The 19,721-nt window shown below is 34.3% G+C and overlaps 1 protein-coding gene across 2 annotated transcripts; it reads right to left on the reverse strand.

Annotated features, from left to right (window-relative positions):
• Nucleotides 1–469: 469 nt before the first annotated feature.
• Nucleotides 470–13,089, reverse strand: LOC120085677 (Protein phosphatase 2A, regulatory subunit PR55). Of its 2 annotated transcripts, none has more exons than XM_039041812.2 (14): nucleotides 12,314–13,089; nucleotides 10,504–10,607; nucleotides 10,311–10,409; nucleotides 10,073–10,192; nucleotides 9,359–9,556; nucleotides 8,048–8,139; nucleotides 3,851–3,969; nucleotides 2,814–2,937; nucleotides 2,587–2,710; nucleotides 1,696–1,764; nucleotides 1,508–1,599; nucleotides 1,349–1,426; nucleotides 1,210–1,280; nucleotides 470–1,102 (listed from the first exon to the last, which is right to left on the reverse strand). In XM_039041812.2, the coding sequence occupies exons 1-14, from the start codon at nucleotides 12,423–12,425 to the stop codon at nucleotides 966–968; spliced, it is 1,539 nt and encodes a 512-aa protein (XP_038897740.1). In that variant the 5' UTR covers nucleotides 12,426–13,089; the 3' UTR covers nucleotides 470–965. The 2 variants fall into 2 exon arrangements, with proteins under 2 accessions (XP_038897740.1, XP_038897739.1); XM_039041811.2 differs by having other exon boundaries at nucleotides 470–1,105.
• Between the last annotated feature and the right edge of the window lie 6,632 nt (nucleotides 13,090–19,721).

The raw sequence follows: 19,721 nt of genomic DNA on the forward strand, positions 1-19,721 counted from the left end.
ATGTTTAACATATGCCCAGGGGAAACCAAAAAAACAAAGGCCACGAAGTGTTATGATCGATACATGTTATGTTACATTGATATCTTTGATCGAATACTCCTATCTATACATCAAATGACTTCATAAATCCATGTTCAGTCAAATGGGAGAAGTTTGCCAAAATAGACCAAAGCCAAACAATTCTAGGAGAATAAATCTGACCCCTTTGAGAGAGCACATAAATGGTTTGCACTGCAATTAAAGAAATGACATACAATCTCATTTCATCTGATTAGCAATGCTTAAGTGAGAGCACAGCCACCCCCTTTCTCCCTAATGTAAATGATAGAAAATATAAGAAAACTGAAACACCACACAAGATACAGTAAATTCTGATAAATGTGGGTCAAATAAATTACCACTCTGACACAAAGAATCAATGAAAAAATGATGCTGTGTAAGTTTATCAAAAGTTTCATCCCAACCAAGATTATGAATAAAAACTACATTTTCCTTTTCCTCGTAATCTTAAACCTACTTGCGGTTGTTGCAAATATTGAACATTCGTTTATAGTATTTGTTGTAGGAGAGCTACAATCACATTCTTTTTTTTTTCCTTCATGGCTCCAACCCAAAACAATCTGAAACATAACTGCATCTTCTCCTTCAGAAGAAGATGCAGGGAAATGAAAAGAGTGAAAGAAGAAACTAAATAGTTGGGGTTGAGGAAGAGGGAGGGAGGAGGAAAACGAGATGCAGCCACTGCAGAGAAATCAACATACACCTTATGGAGGATTGTGTAGCAGCCACCTCTGTATTTGGATACCAAAGGCACGTTCAATAAGTCTTCGGGGTACGTCATTTGATGTCTTGAGTACTTGCAAAGCTTCCGAATCAATGGCTGGAAGGAAATGGGAAAATAACTTTCTCCAAGAGAAACTTGAGAAAGTCGACCAAGCAAAATATGTTCTCTTGCTAAACCACGTTTACGCATAGTACATGTACAAGCTGTTAGCAGCAGCACAGGCAATTGAGTTCTCAGTCGGGTGCCAAGCTAAATGCAGTAACTTTGTTGTGAAATCAAAGGAATTTCCATTTGCATCAATCCCAGGGCTGTCTGCTCCTGCTATGGGATGCCCAAATAGGGAGAATGTAAAATAAACAATATGGCTCAAAACTTGAATTGATAATTTGGTTTTTCAATAAGTGAAAAGAGAAGGAAACACAGACCTCGTCTTACAACTCGTGTTATACTACTGCTCAGAGATCTGGCAGGCCTTGAAGGAGTCTGAACTTGACGCCTGCAGTTACAATTGAACTCGCATAAGCATCACGTTATTCTGATGGGGTCACACTCACAAATAATTACCTCATTGGATTTTTGCTAGCTTCTAAAGTTGTAGCCTCTGTACTTCCCGACATACAGCCAAACACGCGGAATAAATTACTGAAAACAAAGATGTGCATAATATAGTTTATGTCCCAGAAAAGAAAAGGAATACAGAGTTTTCTGCAAAGGAACACTTACCTGTAAGAGCCTGTAGCTACTCGCATTCCATCTCCACTCAAACAACACTCGAACTTATCGAAGATTGAATCATTTTCATACAGGTCACAGAGCTATATGAATATTCGAAGTGAAAACGTTACCAACAGAAATGGAAGATAGCAGCATATTTAATTTTCAAATCTGAGCTTAGGGGCAGATAGTTCAACCTTAGGTCTTAAATATTCATGAACCTGAAATGCTGCAACTGGACCAGAATCCATATTAATGTCCCACAACTGCAAATAAGTAAACTACTCACTTCATAACAAGATAATTAGTGCAAACAATCTAAACTTTGTGAACTTATTGAGACATTAAAATATACAAGCAAAAAGGCACCAAAAACCTTTGCTAAGAGTGAATGTGAAAATCAATCAACAAGAAACAAATGGTACAAAATCTGAATAAAAAACAATGCATGCACACACAGTATTTAGAGTGGTTCCAAAACCATAGTGGCATTTACAAGATCAAGCAAAGCAGCCCACCATTAACAACGAAAAAAACTTAATCACAACCTTCTTGTGAGTTGTGACACTACCTCGGAAAAGTTAGCTACGACTAAAGTATCTTCCCCTGAACAATGCCAGGAAGCCTTATACGAAATGAGTTTTCTTATTGATATGAGGACAATCTAGTAGATCCATCATAATCAAAGTAGACCAAAAGGTAAATATGAGATGACAGAACCCAGGTTGAGGAGGTGATATCGTCCTCTCCTTTCATAGAGGAGGTATAGTTTTGTGGCAAGTTGACTTCTTTACTATTTTGTGGAGTATTTGGATTGAGAGGAATAATATGTTTTTACAAGAAAATATGTCCATAAAATAATAAATCCAAATTTCCAACTATATGCTTTCTTGACACGCCAATCCAGATTTGTTGCAGATCCAGTCTTATGGGAATTTTTCTAAATGCACATGAAATAAGAGAGCTTTGCTAAACTAACCCCACCATTACATTCACGGGCTAAAGGATATCTACCCCTTTTTCATTAACCTAAATGATAAAATTGTAACATAGCCGCCACATATCACGTCAAGAAAAAAAATGAAAACCTTGAGAGTCATGTAATCACGACTAAGAATGTATCTTCCATCCTTTCCAAACTTAATATCAGAGATTGAAGCAATAATCTCAGTGAAAAAGGATCTAGAACCAGGTGCTTCCTGCTCCTCAAATCTGCACCCAATTGAAATTTCTCATGAGTTCTCTGGTCCACAGGATGCTTTAATATGCAGGATATGAAGAAAAAATCTTCTTTAAAACCAGTAGAGGCACTTACAATTTGGAGTGAGAATCACATAATGCTGACTGCCGCAAATCAATTAGGCGGATGGATCCTTTTGAACTGCTGTATGCTAACATATTGCAATGAGTAGGATGAAACTCTGCAGACGTTATCACCTCTACAGAACCACAAGGGAAGTTTAGAATCCAAAGTTTAAAAAGATAAAACTAAAAAAAGAAAAAGGAAGGAGAAAAAATGCTGGGAATGAATGAATGATTATACAAATTACACTTCACAGAAGCCCAAAGTCAAGCGGGAAAAAAAAAGCAAAACAAAACAAAACACAGTAATAGGAGTATACAAAGGTTGTATGAGACTGGCTAAATAGATTTCACAACGGCTTGACCCTTTCTTTATTTTTTCCTTTTATCCCATGAGAACCAAAAACACCTGCCATAAGAGGCCATGACTTCTGGCCTCTTTCTGATGAGTGATGACAAGTGCTAAATCTTCTCCATTAACCCACGAACTTTGTACATATTTCATATTTAGTGGTAGTCTGGTAATGAATAACATGAAGATATTTAAAACAAAAGCCTGCTTCTTGATGATGTTAGTAAATAATCATACAGAGTTAGTTGTGAGAGTCTAAAGGACCCTTCCTATTTCCATTACTCTTATTTTATTATCTTCTTTTATTATTTTTTTGTGATAAGAAACAATTTCATTGATAAATGAAATATCCAAAGAGTGCAGCAGAACCACCAAAAAGAGATACAAGATGTGCCAATGGGCAAGCCAATCAGATAAAAGATTACAAATAAAACCAACGGGGAGGGGGGGCGACACAAAAATGATAGAAAAACATAAAGATGTAAAATGGATGGATGATACAAGAAGCCCACAAATAAGGGGAAAATTAAACAAAACAACAATCCAATGAAACATCAGTTTTATTAATAGAACAAACCAATGTTTCCATTATTTTTATTAATAGCACAAAGTAACCTAATATTTTCAATTTTGATTACTTAAATATCAGCCACCAGAAGGAATGCCACACCCTACTGACCAAAATTTCAAAACCTTACCAGTCAGATCCTCCATGTTAGCAGGCTTGACATCAACAATATTGAAACTTTGATTGCTAATTTCCAAGTTCCAAAGATTTATCCGCAGATCATCAGCTGATATAAAAGTTTCTCCATCACTATAAACACAAGGCAAGTTAACATAATTGGTTACTAAAACCATTCTAAAAACAAGCAGATGCTGAAAATGGAAAGCACATTTCCAAAAATAACTCAAAAAGTAGTCTTCTGATTCTTTTTTTTTTCTTTTAACGAACCTAGTTAGCAGTAGTGAGACTTCACCACTAAAGACATTAAAACAATAAACACATACATACATGAGTCACATGAGTGAGCACAAAGCTGTAGATTTTGTCTCTATACATGTAGTACACACACACACATACGAGCAACTGGAGATATGAAGAAAATTTTGACAAAATTTGAAACTGAATGTACATAACTTTTACAAACAGTTTAAACTAATGATTTGGGAAATTTAATGTAGTACCATAATAAGAGATTCCAATTTTATTTCTCTGTATTATGACTATCCTTTTTCATCTCCATCGCATATAAGTAATCTATGTCTTCAGCCCCTTTCATCACAATAATATTCAAGCACACACAATGATTAGTTTAAAATGTGCAATTTTTATTAGTTCAACAAAATCTCAAATTTATTTGATTAATTAGCAAGCTTTTTTTTTCCTAATAGGAAAGAGAAATGAAGTAGGAAACTTATAGGGCAGCTCACCTCTGCTTATTACTGCTGTAGATAAAAGTCCTTGGCATTTCATTGCTAAGTACAAAAACTAGATAGTTCATTGTAGGCAGGAAATACCACATGTCCTCGGGAGGATGATTGACCTAGTAATTCTCATATTTTCCTATCGTGGTCAAGATTTTATGCTGTAGTTGAAAGCAAAGAAAGAAATAACCAGGACTAATGAAGCAAAAATGCTCAATTTTAGAAGTAAATTTAATCGTATGAAGTGGATGCATGGCTCCTCTTTTGAGTTCAGTAAAAGCTTTAAGCCTTTCAGTGCCCAAAATTCCAGAATTTGATGGCTAGACAAGTTTGGGCAGTTTCCTAACCAATCTAAATTCAATATTGCCGCAGAGAATTGGACTATCCTATTTCATAAATTAAATAGGTGGTGGTTTAAGGCCAATGGACCAAAGAAGGTAGAGGCTTTCTCAGACTCCGTATTAAGGAGTCATAATACCCATGCTAAGATGCAGAAAAAAAATTATTCCAGAATATGTAGAGCAAAATGTTGAGGTTACTGAGTGTCTTTTTTTGGGGGGGTGAAAGTTTGCAGCTCTTATTCCCTAGAAGCTTTGAAGATTCTTTTTCCTTCATACATTGTGTAGCCATCTGTACGTTTTACTTCTGGGAAAATGCCACTGGGAGGGATCTGGTGATTTCAACTGAGAAATTTCTGGGACCTATGGAATGTTGCTGGAACTTTATCCTGTAACTGGTGTAGAGGTTTAAAAAACAGTTCAATGTAATTATACCACTTCAATAGAACTTCGTCTTCAACATTATTTGTTTTTAACACTCTTTATAAGGCTTCTATTAACTCAATAAATGTGCTCATCAAAAAGTAAATTTTTAGGAGGAAGATGAGGAGACAGATAAGGATTCTGTCAAGTTTTTGTAGTGATGACTTAGGAGTTCAATTTCCAATTGTCAATGGGCATGGAAATGTATCTGATGAAGCTCTTGATGATTAAGATTTTGAAGCTCTTTGTTCTACTTATCAAGAAGAACTTAATTCACCTTAAAGAAGCTGCCGGACGAGTCTTCTTCTCCCCCTCTCATCAACACAATAGATGAAAAGGAAAATTTTTCTTCCATTGGTTTTGTTCTTTTCCCGTTTTGTTTCTAAGAGATTAATTATCAAAATCCCACTATCTAAAATTGAAATTGAACCTCTCCTATTTTTAGAACGGATTCATGCCCTCTTCTGGCGTGTTCTAGATTCATGAATAATAATATTAAATTGGACCAAGTTAATTTTATGTAATTCAACGGTCACGATGAAACCACGTGGCACAATTTGGGGCACATGTCAACTCCTAATTGGTCCCAAATTTAATATTTTGGAATTTCATCATTTTTTTTTTTTTTTTTTTTTTGATAAGAAACAATTTCATTGATGTATGAAATTACAAAATAAGGCCGAAACCCAAACCAACAAAGTTACAAAAGACTTCTACAATTGGTCAGAGGAGAAGATAGATTGTAAGAAGTAAAGAAGGTTGTACATTTGCACTAAGTCATAGCATGAAAGATAACAAGACTAAAAAAAAAACTATCAAAAGAGGTGCCTTTTTCTTTGAATAGGTGATTGTTTCTCTCCTTCCAAGTAGTCCATATAAAAGCACATATCATGTGCATCCACATAATCCTCCTCTCATTAGTGAAAGGGTGTCCATTAACAGCATAAGAGAGAAGGTTGATAATGTTGTTGGGCAATGTAGTGTGCCAACCAAAGAGGAGAAAATATCCTTCCAAAATCTGACAGCATATTGGCGGTGGATGAAAAGGTGGCTAGGGGAGTCAAGATCATATTTGCAAATGACGGCACAATGTGGAGAGAGAGCCATGTGAGGGAACTTTCTTTGGACCCTATCACAAGTGCTGATGACATTATGGCTAACTTCCCAAAGGAAGAATTTAATCTTCATCGGATAGAAGTCCTCTCATATTGCTTCATGAAAAGGATGAGTAATGGCAGCCAAAATAGTTCCCAAATCCAAAGAGAGGGATTTAGTGGAGAAGGTACCTTTTGTGTCCGGTTGCCAAATCCATTTGTCCTTGGATGTTTTGAAATGAAAACCATTGAGACATTCCATAAGGTCCATCCATTCTCAAATTCCTCGTCCTTAAGGTTTCTCCTAAAGCGTAATGATCATCCATGAACCAAATCCCACAGGTCATGTATGGTGGATAGTTTTTGTATGGAAAGTGTTTATAGACGAGAGAACACATCTTTGAGAGGAGAGTTCCGCAACCAACGATCCAACCAGAAGGAAGTGGTAAGCCCATTGCCCACTTTGATGGAAACTCTATCTTTAATGAGGTCCATATGTGTTAAGATAGAACGCCAAGGGCCTTTAATATGACCAGGAAAGATGATGTTTGGCCAAGAGTATATGGAGCCACCCCGTATTTAGCATAAAAGATCTGCCTCCAATAGGCATCATCATCGTGATAATATCTCTAGATCCATTTACCGAGAAGAGCAAGGTTTTTATCAGCCAAGTTCTGTAAACCAAGGCCACCCTGAGCATGAGCCTTAGAAATCTTGTCCCACCTAACAAGATGTGAGCCATGTGAAGAAGAATCGCCCTTCCAGAGAAAGCTTCTATATAATTTTTCAATGTCATTGACGACCGTAGTGGGCATTTTGTATAGGGACATAAAATATGTGGGGAGGTTTGATAGGGTGGCTTGTAAGAGAGTCAGACGACCACCCTTAGAGATCTGTTTGTGATTCCAAGTGTGGAGTCTTCTTTCAACCTTTTCAACAATAGGGTTCCAGAAAGATACAGATTTGGGCTTATCAAAAAGAGGGAAGCCCAAATATCAAATATGTGCAACCATTGGCTAACTTTGCAACCAAATCTAGCAGCAACCAAATTTGCTACTTGTGAGTTGAGTTTGGTGTATAGGGTTTTTGGTTGTTTTGTTTGTTTTCTTCTTTAGCCTTGTGGTGTTGTTTGTGCTTTTCTCCTTGGCAGTTGCTTTTTTTCTTCCTTTCCTGCTTGATGTTTCAAGCTGGTTTGTGGGTTTTCTGTTTGAAGCTTTAGTGGTTTGAGGAGCTTCCCATTAAAGTTTCAGCTTTTGTTTGAAAGCTAAGAGTTTTTGCTGCTTTTATCTTTTAGCTATGCAATCATTGTTGTTATTAGCTTTTCGTTGGTCTCTATGTGGTTTGTTTGGTTTCTTTTCAGATTCCTGCAATCTTTTAATTTTTTGGTCCCTATAGTGGAGATAGATTGTATGAACTATTAGAAAAACACTTCAATAAGATCAAATACTCGTGTGCTTAAGACAGGTCATAAATAAAATCAAACAGCAAGATGCTGGATACAATTTAGCATGTAATATCTCAAGGGCTAAGGTTATCGGAGATAAAATGTTCTATCAAGTATAACAGAGTACACATATAAGAAAACTTTGGATTCCAGTGAAAGACAGCAAACCTATTATTGGAGATGGAGTTGATATGATAATCATGAGCATGGGCATACACTCTTCGACATCTTGCAACCAGGTTAGTCTCGTGGCTAGTTACCTGCAAAACTAATGCCTTGAGAACTCGAGCATTAAAAATAAAAAAAAATAAATAGACTTTCGTTTAGTACAACAATCGTGGGGATTGGGATGAAACCTTCAACCTCTAGGGAAGACGGCCATGCCAAGCTCACTTCGGAAAACATAAATAAATAAATGAAAGGAAGAAGAAGAAGAAATTAGGCCTTTTGAGGCCTTTTGTTTTCTGCTTCTTTTTCTCCGTTTATTTCCTAGCATTTTTCTCTATTTGTAAACTACTACTAAAAACCTAGCCTACTCTTAACAACTGAAAACAATAGTTACCGAAGATCTAATCCAGATTTTGAAACTTGGCAGTGTCAAAGCGTTTTTAAAAAAGAACAAAATAAAATAACTATTTTTCTTATAAGAAACAATTTCATCCATGAACCCATATACCATATCTGTACAAATAGAATAGTCCATCTATACAGAATGGTAATAAATTTACAAAAGGGATGGAAAATTCATGATGATTACAAAAGGCTGTCACATTTTGTTAAAAAATGAAGTTTAGCTATAAGAAGAAAGGAAATTAAGCAATTTACACCAAGATACAACATGGTAACAAGCTTAACTTTTTAAGAGAGGAAAATAAAGGCGTCGTAAAAGGAAAATATCAATATATACCCCTACAGTTTGGGAGTTGTATCAATTAAATCTTTGAACTAATAATTGAATCAATTTAAACCATAAACTTTTGTAGATGCATCAATTTACACCATCCTCCAGATTTCATTGGACAAATATTGTGTGAAACTTATAATTTATATCAATAAAACCCCTAACTTTTCATAAGCAAATCAATTTAGATCCATTATCATTACCTTTGAAAATCATCCATACATCAATTCTTACATGTACGTAGACTTTTTCAAATGTCGATTCTACAAAATAGACAATTGGAGTTGAAGCATGGATGATTCTCAAAAGAAATTCTAATTGAGAGTCGAAATTGATTTACTTATTAAATTTTAGGAGTTTAATGAATACAATTATAAGTCTCACACAATGTTCTTTTTCCAAATTAAACGTAATGAAGAGTATAAATTGATATACTTACAAAAGTTCAAGATTTAAATTGATACAATTGTTAGTTGAGGTTTTGATGGATACAACTCCAAAGTTTAGGGGTATAAATTGATATTTTCCCTAAAAATAATCAATACTGTATGCCCAAATACAAGAAGATGAGGGCCTACCACTGGTAGGCGTAGCGATTGTATCCCCCTCACTGGAAATGAGAGGTCATTACTGGGATACCGATCTGGGGATCCTCCATTTGCAAGATATGGTCCAGAGCTACTTGAATTGCTAGAACTAGCATTGCTGCCATTTCCAACAGGTTTTGACGGATCCACATTCATAGTAGAAACCTTTTTAACCTTCTTTTCTTGCACCTGATCAACACTCAGAAATAAAAGAAATAAGTAAATGGAGCAGAACACGCAAAAAGACTACAGAAGGACAAATATGAGAGGAAATGGTTGATTGTGGGTGTGTGTGTTTGGTGGGGTGGGGGAAAGGGCTACTGACTATTTCCCAAATGCTCTATATTTTCATTATAAATAAACTCAGAGAGCACCTTCATGCAATAAGAACCGAAGTTTAGAATCATTTTTCAGCATCATGCATTAGCAATTCATAAATTTTGAAATGGGCAGATATGATAATCTGAAATTGTCTGCTGCTGGTATCTAGAATAATCTATTAGGACGATAGTCAATAATGCTTTAAATTTCAACCCTTCAAAATTTATGCAACCTTACAAAATATGTAATCTTAGGATCACACTGAATAACCTCCAGAAATATGCTACCACGATACTCGCATATAATTGCTAAGACATTTGATCAACTACCAAATCCAATGTTCCCCACGTGGTATAATAACGAGAGATATAGGTAGTAGCCTACCTTCCAGTACTTGATTGTTTTATCATTAGTAGATAACAGAAATAAGGCACCATTAGCTGGCTGGCACCATCTGATTTTGTTAATTTTTTCCTCAATTTCCAAACTCTTCAGGTAGTCAAACTGATAAAAGCAGTGCAAAAGAAACATAAATATGAATACAATTGAATCGGTTCATAATATATATATATATATATATATAAGTAATAAACAATCAAAAGACTAATGGTGTAGAGAATACCTCAGGCTCATGACTCTGAAATTCTGTTTTATAGCGAAACTCTGGATGCCTACTTATTGCATTATCCATTCTCTCCAAATCCCTTCTCGATCCCCCATGCTACAAATTAAAGCAAAAATAAACAAATAAGATGCTAACACGAGAAGCAAGAAACATATGCAGGGATAGTAAACAAAGTTTCCAAGAGACAAACATCTTTCGTATCTGTCCTCTCAAAGAGTACCACCCGACCACCACGGTCACCAGTAGCAAGATGATCCCCACTTTTATCAAATTCAATTGCTGAAATAATATCAACTGCCAAACAGGAGGTGAATATAAAGCTTCAGAAATTCATACATAGAGGAACCAAGATAACAGAACCATGAAAAATGCATGCATCAACGGGTTCCTTTCAAACTGACTAAACAAAAATGGTTAAAATGAAAATTAAAAAATAATAAATAAATAAATAAAATTAAACATGAGAATCACTACATCTATTAGACAACTCTTAAGATTTTCACATATTGCTGATCCAAGCAGCTAAAACCCATTGCAGAGGTAAATAGATACGGATAGTTTGAGAGAGTTATTCAAAGTTGGTACAACCAAGTTGATGTAAAACACCCATCACCAATGTAACTTGAATGTTCAATTTAAAACCAAGAATTTAGATCAAAACACCGAAGACAAACAAGACCTTTTACAAGCTTGATAATTCACCTCTACCTTCATACAGCAGGGTGAGAGCCTGCAACAGGGACTATTATCTCGAGGAATGCTATAGTTAGGAAAAGGAAAGGAAATGAAACGATGAGACCATCAGAGAGTTCAAGCCACATATAATGATGAGAGCAATAAGAGAGAGATGTATTCAAAAGAAGTTTGGAATATACGTCCTCTATGCTACTAACACAAAAGCCAAAAGAAGCAAAAACAGATTCTCGCCCAACGCAAATCATAAAGGGGAGTGACTCGCTATGAAGAGGTTGGGCTGTAGCACTCTAAAGGGAAAAAAGAAAAAAGAAAAAAGAAATAATAAAGATAGAAAGATAGAAAAGAAAAACAAATTAAATCCCAAAGATAATGACAGATCCTAGGATCCTCTTAAAAATTCAAACTTTTTTTCCACGACAATTTCCAAAAAGAGAGGAAAAAGAAGGGCTTAATACCATTTTAGCTTTACGTAATAGGCATACAACGCCATAACATATTCCAGAAGTGGATTGTGAACTCAGAAACTGCTTAAGGGTGACAATTGTTGATACATCGTAGGGAATTTAATACACTTGTCAGCTCATGATAGGAATTCAATACACTTGTTTGTCATATTACTTGCATTCTGGTTTCACATCAGGAAGGGAACAAAAACAATCCAAACCAAGCTTCAAAGCTAGCAAACGGTGACTCAAAATTCTCCCACATAGGTATGTGCAGAAAAACAGGAACCAGGCATTCGTCAGGTTTCCTGGTGACCAGAAAAGTTAGACTGTTTACGTTTAAATTATCCTGGTTTGAAAGGGGGGTGGAGGGGATCACACATCGAGGAGTCACTCCACACAGTTAACTGATGCTCTTTGCATTCACTTGCCATCAAAAGGAGGAAAATTTGAGGCTAGAAAGTGCATGCAGTAAATTCAACCCAGAGACTCAAAGCTATTCCACAACTCACTCACCATGCTTAGGTTCGAAGCTTCTTACTAATCCTAACAACAAAAGGAACAATGCTGCACAACCTTAGGGAAGGGCATCTCAACTAGCAAACTCAACTCCCTCTCATTACAGAACCAAAACAAAAATTTCCAGCAAATGAACATCAAAACTACAGATTGACTCACAAGTCCAAGAAGGAACGAGATAGAGATCCGCGACAAGAATACCAAATTAACAGAACGGGTTGCAATCTGAAATAGATCGGAGGCGTGAAAAAACCCTAATTGTAATGGATGCAACAAATTTGAATTGGATCGAGAAACCCCAAATGGAAAAAGATTGGGATTACTGTTTAAAGTGAATAGTACCTTCTTGAACTTCTTCACCGGCTGTACGTTCGCCAAAGACCTGAGAGAATTTCCAGTCCAGCGGCTGTGGCGGGCCGGCCGGAGCTGCAACGACCTCGTTTCCACCATTCATTTCGCCAAAAAAACGCAAATCCAAGCAACCCCAGATAGGAAAAATCCAAATCCACCAAATCTAATCAATGCATCGAAGATCCCTTTCTGGGTTTACAAAAACCACAGCTTGGAAAACCCGTCAACGATTTTCGAAACCCAGAAAAACAAATTGGAAAAAGCAACAAAACAAGACAAAACAAAAAGGGGAAATCTAATTGTTGCTGCAGATTCCAATCAAACCATCGCGAACTGGGAGAAGAAGAAAAAAAAAAAAAAAAAGAAGCCCAATTCCCCTGCGCCTCCCAGAAACTTTTCTCTCTCTAAAAGTCTCTCCCCCTGTGTCTGTCTTGTCTCTCTAATAGACTTTCTCTCTCTAGAAGGAGAAAATTGGGATTAAAAGCTCAACAAACCGTCCAAAGACGAGAAGGAAAAATAATGAAAAAAAAAAAAAAACAAACACTCACATATGAATAAAGCTACACATGAACACTTGCTCTTTCTTGTTGTCTGTGGATCAATAATGGGCGTTTTTTCTTATAAACCTTGGACCTTACTATATAATTGTCCATGAAATTTTACTAATGTCACACAAGGGCATCCGAATTCCCCGGATGATCCATTTGAGTACGCTATGATTGGAGATAAATGTCAATGGGTTGGGGGCTCAATCTCATTGCTGCGTTACATGTACATTTTTTAATTTACTACTAATCCTTTCCAATAATCCCACTTTTGATTCTCTACTTCCAAATACATAATTATATGATTACATATATTTCCTTATATAGTTTTACATATTTAACGGTCAGTATTGGCTAGTAACGTGAATCGACATTTTATTGTATCCTAAAAAAAATTACATAAATAACAAGTATTTTAACTAATTCATGGATCATGTATTATTTACTTTTTATTTTACTTTAAATCTCTTTGAAATTGATATTTTAAACATCGATTATATGTAATATGTATATTTTAAATATTTTTATTTGAAGATAACTAATATTTGTCGGTTTACTTCATAGTGATATTAGATTTATGTATGATATGTTGATATTTTCACATGTTGGTGAGACATTGCATAAATTGTAAAAAAAAATGCTAGAAAGGGTGTCGATTATACAAAATTTTATTTATTTAAAAATAGCAAATGTGTACTTGTCAATATTTATACCAATATCAATCACATATACATAAAGCATTTCCTGAATGTATTAATTAGTTTTTTTAACATGAGAACGAGATTTCAAACTTGATCAGACTTTCAGTCGATGATATAATGTCTTAATTAGTTGAATTATGATAAAATTTGACAATTTTGTAGTTATTTCAAAATTTACCTAATTTTCCATCCTCGTTTATCAACTTACGTACTTTGTATGTAATAACAAAAGTAAACGTAAATAATATACAATAGATTGAGAAAGATTTACTATTTGCAATAAAGTAAAAGTAATGTTGTATTAAAAAAATTAAAAAGATAAATGTGAAGTTCTAATTTATTGGTCGAGAACTTGAATTATCTTCCTAACCATTGAAATTCTGGTTGGTTCAATAATGTAAAAGCTAATAATAGAGTATTGCACTATAATAATCTACCTTGTCAAACAAAAAGCATATAACAGCCTAATGTATAATGATGGATAAGTATTTAGTAGTGTGAAATGACATGAATGTCCAAAGTTCCCTGTTTGTTATTTTTTAATTGATTGGAGAAAAATGTAAAATAGTGCATTAGTAAGACAAAATGCAATCGCATTCAGCGTAAAAAAAAACAATAAAATAAATAAAATCATTTCTTGATGCGTCACAGCGTAATCTTCTCATTACTCTTATGTTATTAATTTATAAATCGATATTATACATTTTGTTATTTCAAGGTCACCTACCCTGCCTTTCTTCTCTATTAGAAAATTCAAATGGGCCCGAGAAGCTTTGTTCAAGCCCAGTAAGACCAAATGTATTGGGCCAGCCCATCAGTCCACTATATCTCATATTTCTGTAGTGCAGGTTCTCATGGGCCGGCTCATCATTGGATTAATGAGAATGAGGTTTCTACGCATGTAGCGTTAATTATAACCTAATATTACACTTACGTCTTGAGCTTTCTTTTTTTTTTTTTTTTTTTCTTTTTTTTTATAAATACCATAGTAAGTTTCATATTTTCAAGAAAGCAAGTGACATTTTACTATTTAACCCTCCAAGCATTAAAAGAAAATAAAAATACAAAAGAGAAAAAACTTTTCATATCTCACCTACACTCGATTGATGATTTCTTTTTAATAATTTCATTTTTCTCTTTTATCTTTTCATATCCAACCTACACTTCATCTTCTTCAATCTCTCTCTCAAAACTCCCTTTCTCATCTTTTTGTTGCTGCCTCCCTCCCTCCATCCACCTTTCTACCGTCGACAATGCGTCTGCCAAGTTCCAGTCGTCGCCTCCCTCCGTTTGGGCCACTAACCAACTGTCGTCGCCTTCTTCCTTAGATCTAGTACGTGGAACGAATCTTTCGACACGGGATAAGTAGATCTAACATGGGGCGTATTTTTTCAGCTTTGGGCTAGGAGATCTGGTATGGGGTGATTTTTCCAGCGTAAAGCAAGCAGATTTGGCGTGGGGTTATTTTTTCGGCATTGGGTGAGCAAATCCAATGTCGGATGAACCGTCTGCATGGGATTCTAAATGATGACGGTCGACAGTGATATATAGGGTGGTTATATATATATATATTATGATATATACTGTCATATGGAAGGGGAGGGGAGGGGGGAGAGGGTTGATATACACGGTTGTATGATGATTTTTCGTTTTCGATATATAGGGTGGTTTTTTTTTCAATATAAAGTGATTTTTCGATATATATTGTGATATATATGGTGCTTTTTTTAAATATATACTATGATTTATAAATATTCGTTTCTAATCTTACTAGTATATTTTATATATTATATATAATATTTGCAAACATCTAAGGCAAATGTTCTAACGTATTTTTAAAAATAACCATGAACCTAAACTATGGTATGTATATAAAATTATTTTACTAGTATATTTAAAAATACATTTGAATATTTAAAAATGTTTTACTGTTTTGCTAGTATATTTCATATATTGGTTTGAATATTTGCAAACATCTAAAATAATGTTCTAAAGTATGGAGACATACATATCAAAGCAATGAAATATCGATACCTAATTAGAAGTGCATATATATCATAATACTTGAGATATATACATCAAATAAACAATTAAATATATTGACATATATATGTCAAAACATATTTGAGTTCTAAGGTATATTTAAAAATAACCATTAATATTTGAGTAGATATCAAATATATTTACCGGTATATTTCATATATTTTTTAGAATGTTTCCAAATAAACAATGAAATATAATACATGAACAAGTGAACAAACAATGGAATATTTTACAAAATATAAAAAAATCAACATGAAAAACGAAATGGTGATTTATGTCAATAATTGAATCAATCTCTAATTTATATATTGTGGTATATTTCATATGTTTGTTAGAATATTTTCAAATACCTAACAAAATGTTCTAAGGTATGTTGGATCGACACCAGCACGCAGCGGAAGAGTTCAGGATCCATAAACAATTTAATTCATTAATTTTGGCTGAAAAGAAACATGCTAAAACAGAGTTTTATGGGTTTCAAGAACATACCTTGGCCGAATCATTGAAATCTTGATTTACAGCTGCAAAATCCTTCAAATCTTGGTGTAGACCACTGCAAAATCTTCCCTACTATTCTCTTGGTGCTCTAGATTGAGTTGTGGAACTCAAGATAAGCTGAAATCAAAGGGAATTTGGAGATAGCTCACTGCAACAACCCAAGATGAAGAACATCTTCTTCATCCGAATTTTTCAGAAAAAATTTAATCGGTTCATTAATCTTCACTTTACTTCAATTTCTTCAATATATTGCAGACTATCATGCAAAAAGATTTGCTACATGGGATGCAACTCATGCTTGGAGTTTAATAAAGGAAGAGGTGATGGGTTCCTAGTAAGCAAGTTGAAGATGAACTTGAAAAACCCATTTTTCAAGTTTGTGTAATTTTTCAAGTTTCAAAAATCCAAAATTGATTTTAAAATCATAATTTATTAATTTTACAAATTAATTTCATAAATTATTTTTCTAATAAAATTAATAAATAATTATTTAAACAATTTAAATAATTCTAATTAATTTAATATCCAATATTAAATTAATTTTTACACAAATTCATCTTCATATATTTGAATCATATTTAAATATATTTTCTCCGATTCCGTTTGATTCTAATTTGAACGTTTCAAATTAACTTATCACGCTACTCTAGAGCTAATCCATTTCTGAGCTAGTAGAGAACCTCATGGACCTATAGATCATGGACTCCAATGATCCGAGATTAATCGGCTAAACTCATTAGACCGATCCAACCCCCATTCGTTAACTAATGGGTCACTCCACTAAAGCCCATAGTTGAACTCCCCTCATTGTAGATATATTATGCCCACACGATATAACCATGATTAGTAAGTTAACCCTTCACAGGTTATTCGTAATAACAACTAGGTCAAATCTCTGTTTTATCTCCAAAATTACCTCTTGTTCCTTAAGTCCCTACTGATCCCCTAATGAACAATTGTTTTGTGATCCAATCACAAAACCGAGTCCTTCTCATGCCAAATGAGAGGGCTGGATCCCTTGTTCAAGCCCCAGAATCAACACTTAAGGGAACAACCTCTCTACTATCTCTAAAGCGGGTAGGAGTGAATTTCCTCTTGCATCCTATGTCCCCAGCTATCTATCCAGTCTTACCCCTGAAATGGGAGTCTTATTGAGTCGACGTTGTTTAGCCAACCCTCACCTATGCAAATCTAAGGGCAATCCTAATAAACAGGAGTTCATAGTTAGCTCATGATTAAGGTCAAGTTATCTAGGCCATTGCTTTGAAATAATCAGTCTTAAATAGTAAACAATGTTATAAAATAAGAGTGACTTATTTCGTGGTCCTGATCTTACACAAACTCTTTTGCACAATAACACCCCCACTCCTCATGTCCAACATGAACGAATTAGGATCACTTCGTTTGAAGCACTTTACAACTCCTTGTAATAACTACAGAGCAGGCCGTATCCAATAGTGTTACCAAAATAAGGTACCCAAGCTTATTCGTATACTATAGATCATTTTGACTATTTACTCGAATCTGATCCACCCTTTATGTCTCCACATAAAGTTCAAGTCCTCATCCAATAGTCAAGGGACTTTAGGTTTATTGGATTTCTATTCAACCAATAGATCTATTAAATAACACATTTATTAAATTTTCAGAATAAGTTTCATTGTTTACATACCACGAGTTTTAGGGCATAAAACTCAACAAGGTATATTTTAAATAATCATGAATTCAGAAAAAAAATAAAATGAAACCAATGAAAAATAGAAAATAAAATTTTATGAAATGCATTCTCTCTCCAATTAAATTAAATAAAGGAAAAAATCTCAAATTTTCTCTCTCCATTTGAAAATGTTAAAAATCATATTAAATGTATTTTTTCGTTTCATAATAAATGTAGTTTCTCTCTTCATCATTAAGAAAACTTCATAAATAGAGATATATATATAAAAATAATAAAAAATGGTAAATTTGTCTAAAAATAATATTAAAAGCCTTTATTGAAAAAAAATTCAAACTTAAAGACATTTTTTTTTTTTTTAAATATGGCCTAAAAGAGGTGTTTTATGTAAAAATACCAATGAGAAAAGACTAGGTGCCAGGTTGAAGCCCATGGGCTAACACAAAAGTGAAAGCCTACAAAGTAGAGTACTTGGATCTCTTATGGGGGCTGTTTGGGGGTGTTGAGTTGAGATATGATGTCTGGAGTTCATAAATCTATCGAGTTCATATATCTGTGAAGTTCATATGTCTGTGTTTGGGATACAGAGTTATTTGACCTAAGTTCATATGCCTATGTTTGCGATGCAGAGTTGAATTCATGTGTTTGGGATATTTGATGCAGTTTTTTGAACTCTAAACAATATACTTTTATTATTTTTGTTTTGTAACTTTTTAATTCAGTAATTCTACCCATCTTTGTTTGAATAAAATATGGATTGCATTTTTTTCTTTTAATTGTTAAAACTTTTTTCTTTCTTTCTTTATTGGGCAATGAACAACAATTAACCCATTACATTTTTTTTTTGTAGAAATATAGTTAAATAAAATGAGAAACCAAGGAGAAATCAAAACTTATGATTCCTAATTTTTCTCCTTGAATTTCATTATAATTTTCTTATTTTTCTTCTTCTTCCTATTGTTGCTCTATATTTTTACTATGTAATGATTTTTTAAATTAAATTTCTCTCATCATCTTAGCAGACAATGGAATGTCACCACATTTCTTCAACTTTCCTGTAAATTTGGAGGATCATTAGAGAACAAATCTATATATATATATATATATTTTTACTAATTCTTGCTAAAAAATATTCTAGGAAAAAATTTTCATTTTATGCTTTTTTTTTATATGTTACATACTTTTCAACTATATACTTACTTTTCGTCTAAATATTCTTAACACTCATTTGAAATGTGAATTTAATCAAATGAAAATATTTTTTTTACAATTTTTTATGTATAAATATTGCACTTAATGTAGACAAAATAATATTTTTTTAATATATAATTAACAACCCTCAACATACTTTAACAATCATCAATCTTATAATAGTCGAAAGTGGTTGTTGACGTTGATTATCGAAGATGCTTTCATTGGAATTTGTAGTCGAAGTGGTTGTCGGGGTCTGAAGTTGGTCGCATGAAGGTGGTATTGGAGTTGGTTGTTGAAGTTTGTCATCAGAGGTGGTTTTCAAATCCCGAAGTTGGTTGGGCGAAGGTGGTCTTCGACGTTGATTATCAAAGATGATATTTGCTGAAGATTGTAGTTGGAGGTGGCTATCGGGGCCTGAGTGTTAATCACATGAAGGTGTATTAGAGTTGGTTTTTGGGGTTTGTTGTCAGAGGTGATTATCGAAGCCCCGAGTTGGTCGTCGAAGTTTCTCAATCAAAGGTGGTCATTGAAGATGTTTTTCATTGGAGTTTGTAGTCAGAAGTGGTTGTTGGAGCCTACAAAGGTGGTTGTCAGAGTTGGTCATCGGAGCTTGAAATTGGTCATCGGAGTTGGTAGCGCGAAGGTGGTTGTCAGAGTTGAGTCACCGGAGGTTGTTGCTAGAGCTCAAAATTGGTTGTCGGAGTTGGATGCACGAAGGTTGTCGAAGTCTGAAGTTAGTCGTT

Source organism: Benincasa hispida, chromosome 9 (genome assembly GCF_027475165.1).
Source record: "Benincasa hispida cultivar pf3 chromosome 9, pf3_genome.v1.1, whole genome shotgun sequence".
NCBI classification, from domain to species: Eukaryota; Viridiplantae; Streptophyta; class Magnoliopsida; order Cucurbitales; family Cucurbitaceae; genus Benincasa; species Benincasa hispida.

Bases quoted from the DNA above. Each gene is read 5' to 3' on its own strand.
- LOC120085677 (XM_039041811.2), bottom strand. From the start codon at position 12,425: ATGAATGGTGGAAACGAGGTCGTTGCAGCTCCGGCCGGCCCGCCACAG. The intron at 9,557-10,072 runs GTAGGCTACTAC...AGTGTTGATCAG, and splicing joins AAACAATCAAGTACTGGAAG to GTGCAAGAAAAGAAGGTTAA. The intron at 8,140-9,358 runs GTAGGCCCTCAT...TTAGTTTTGCAG, and splicing joins AATCGCTACGCCTACCAGTG to GTAACTAGCCACGAGACTAA.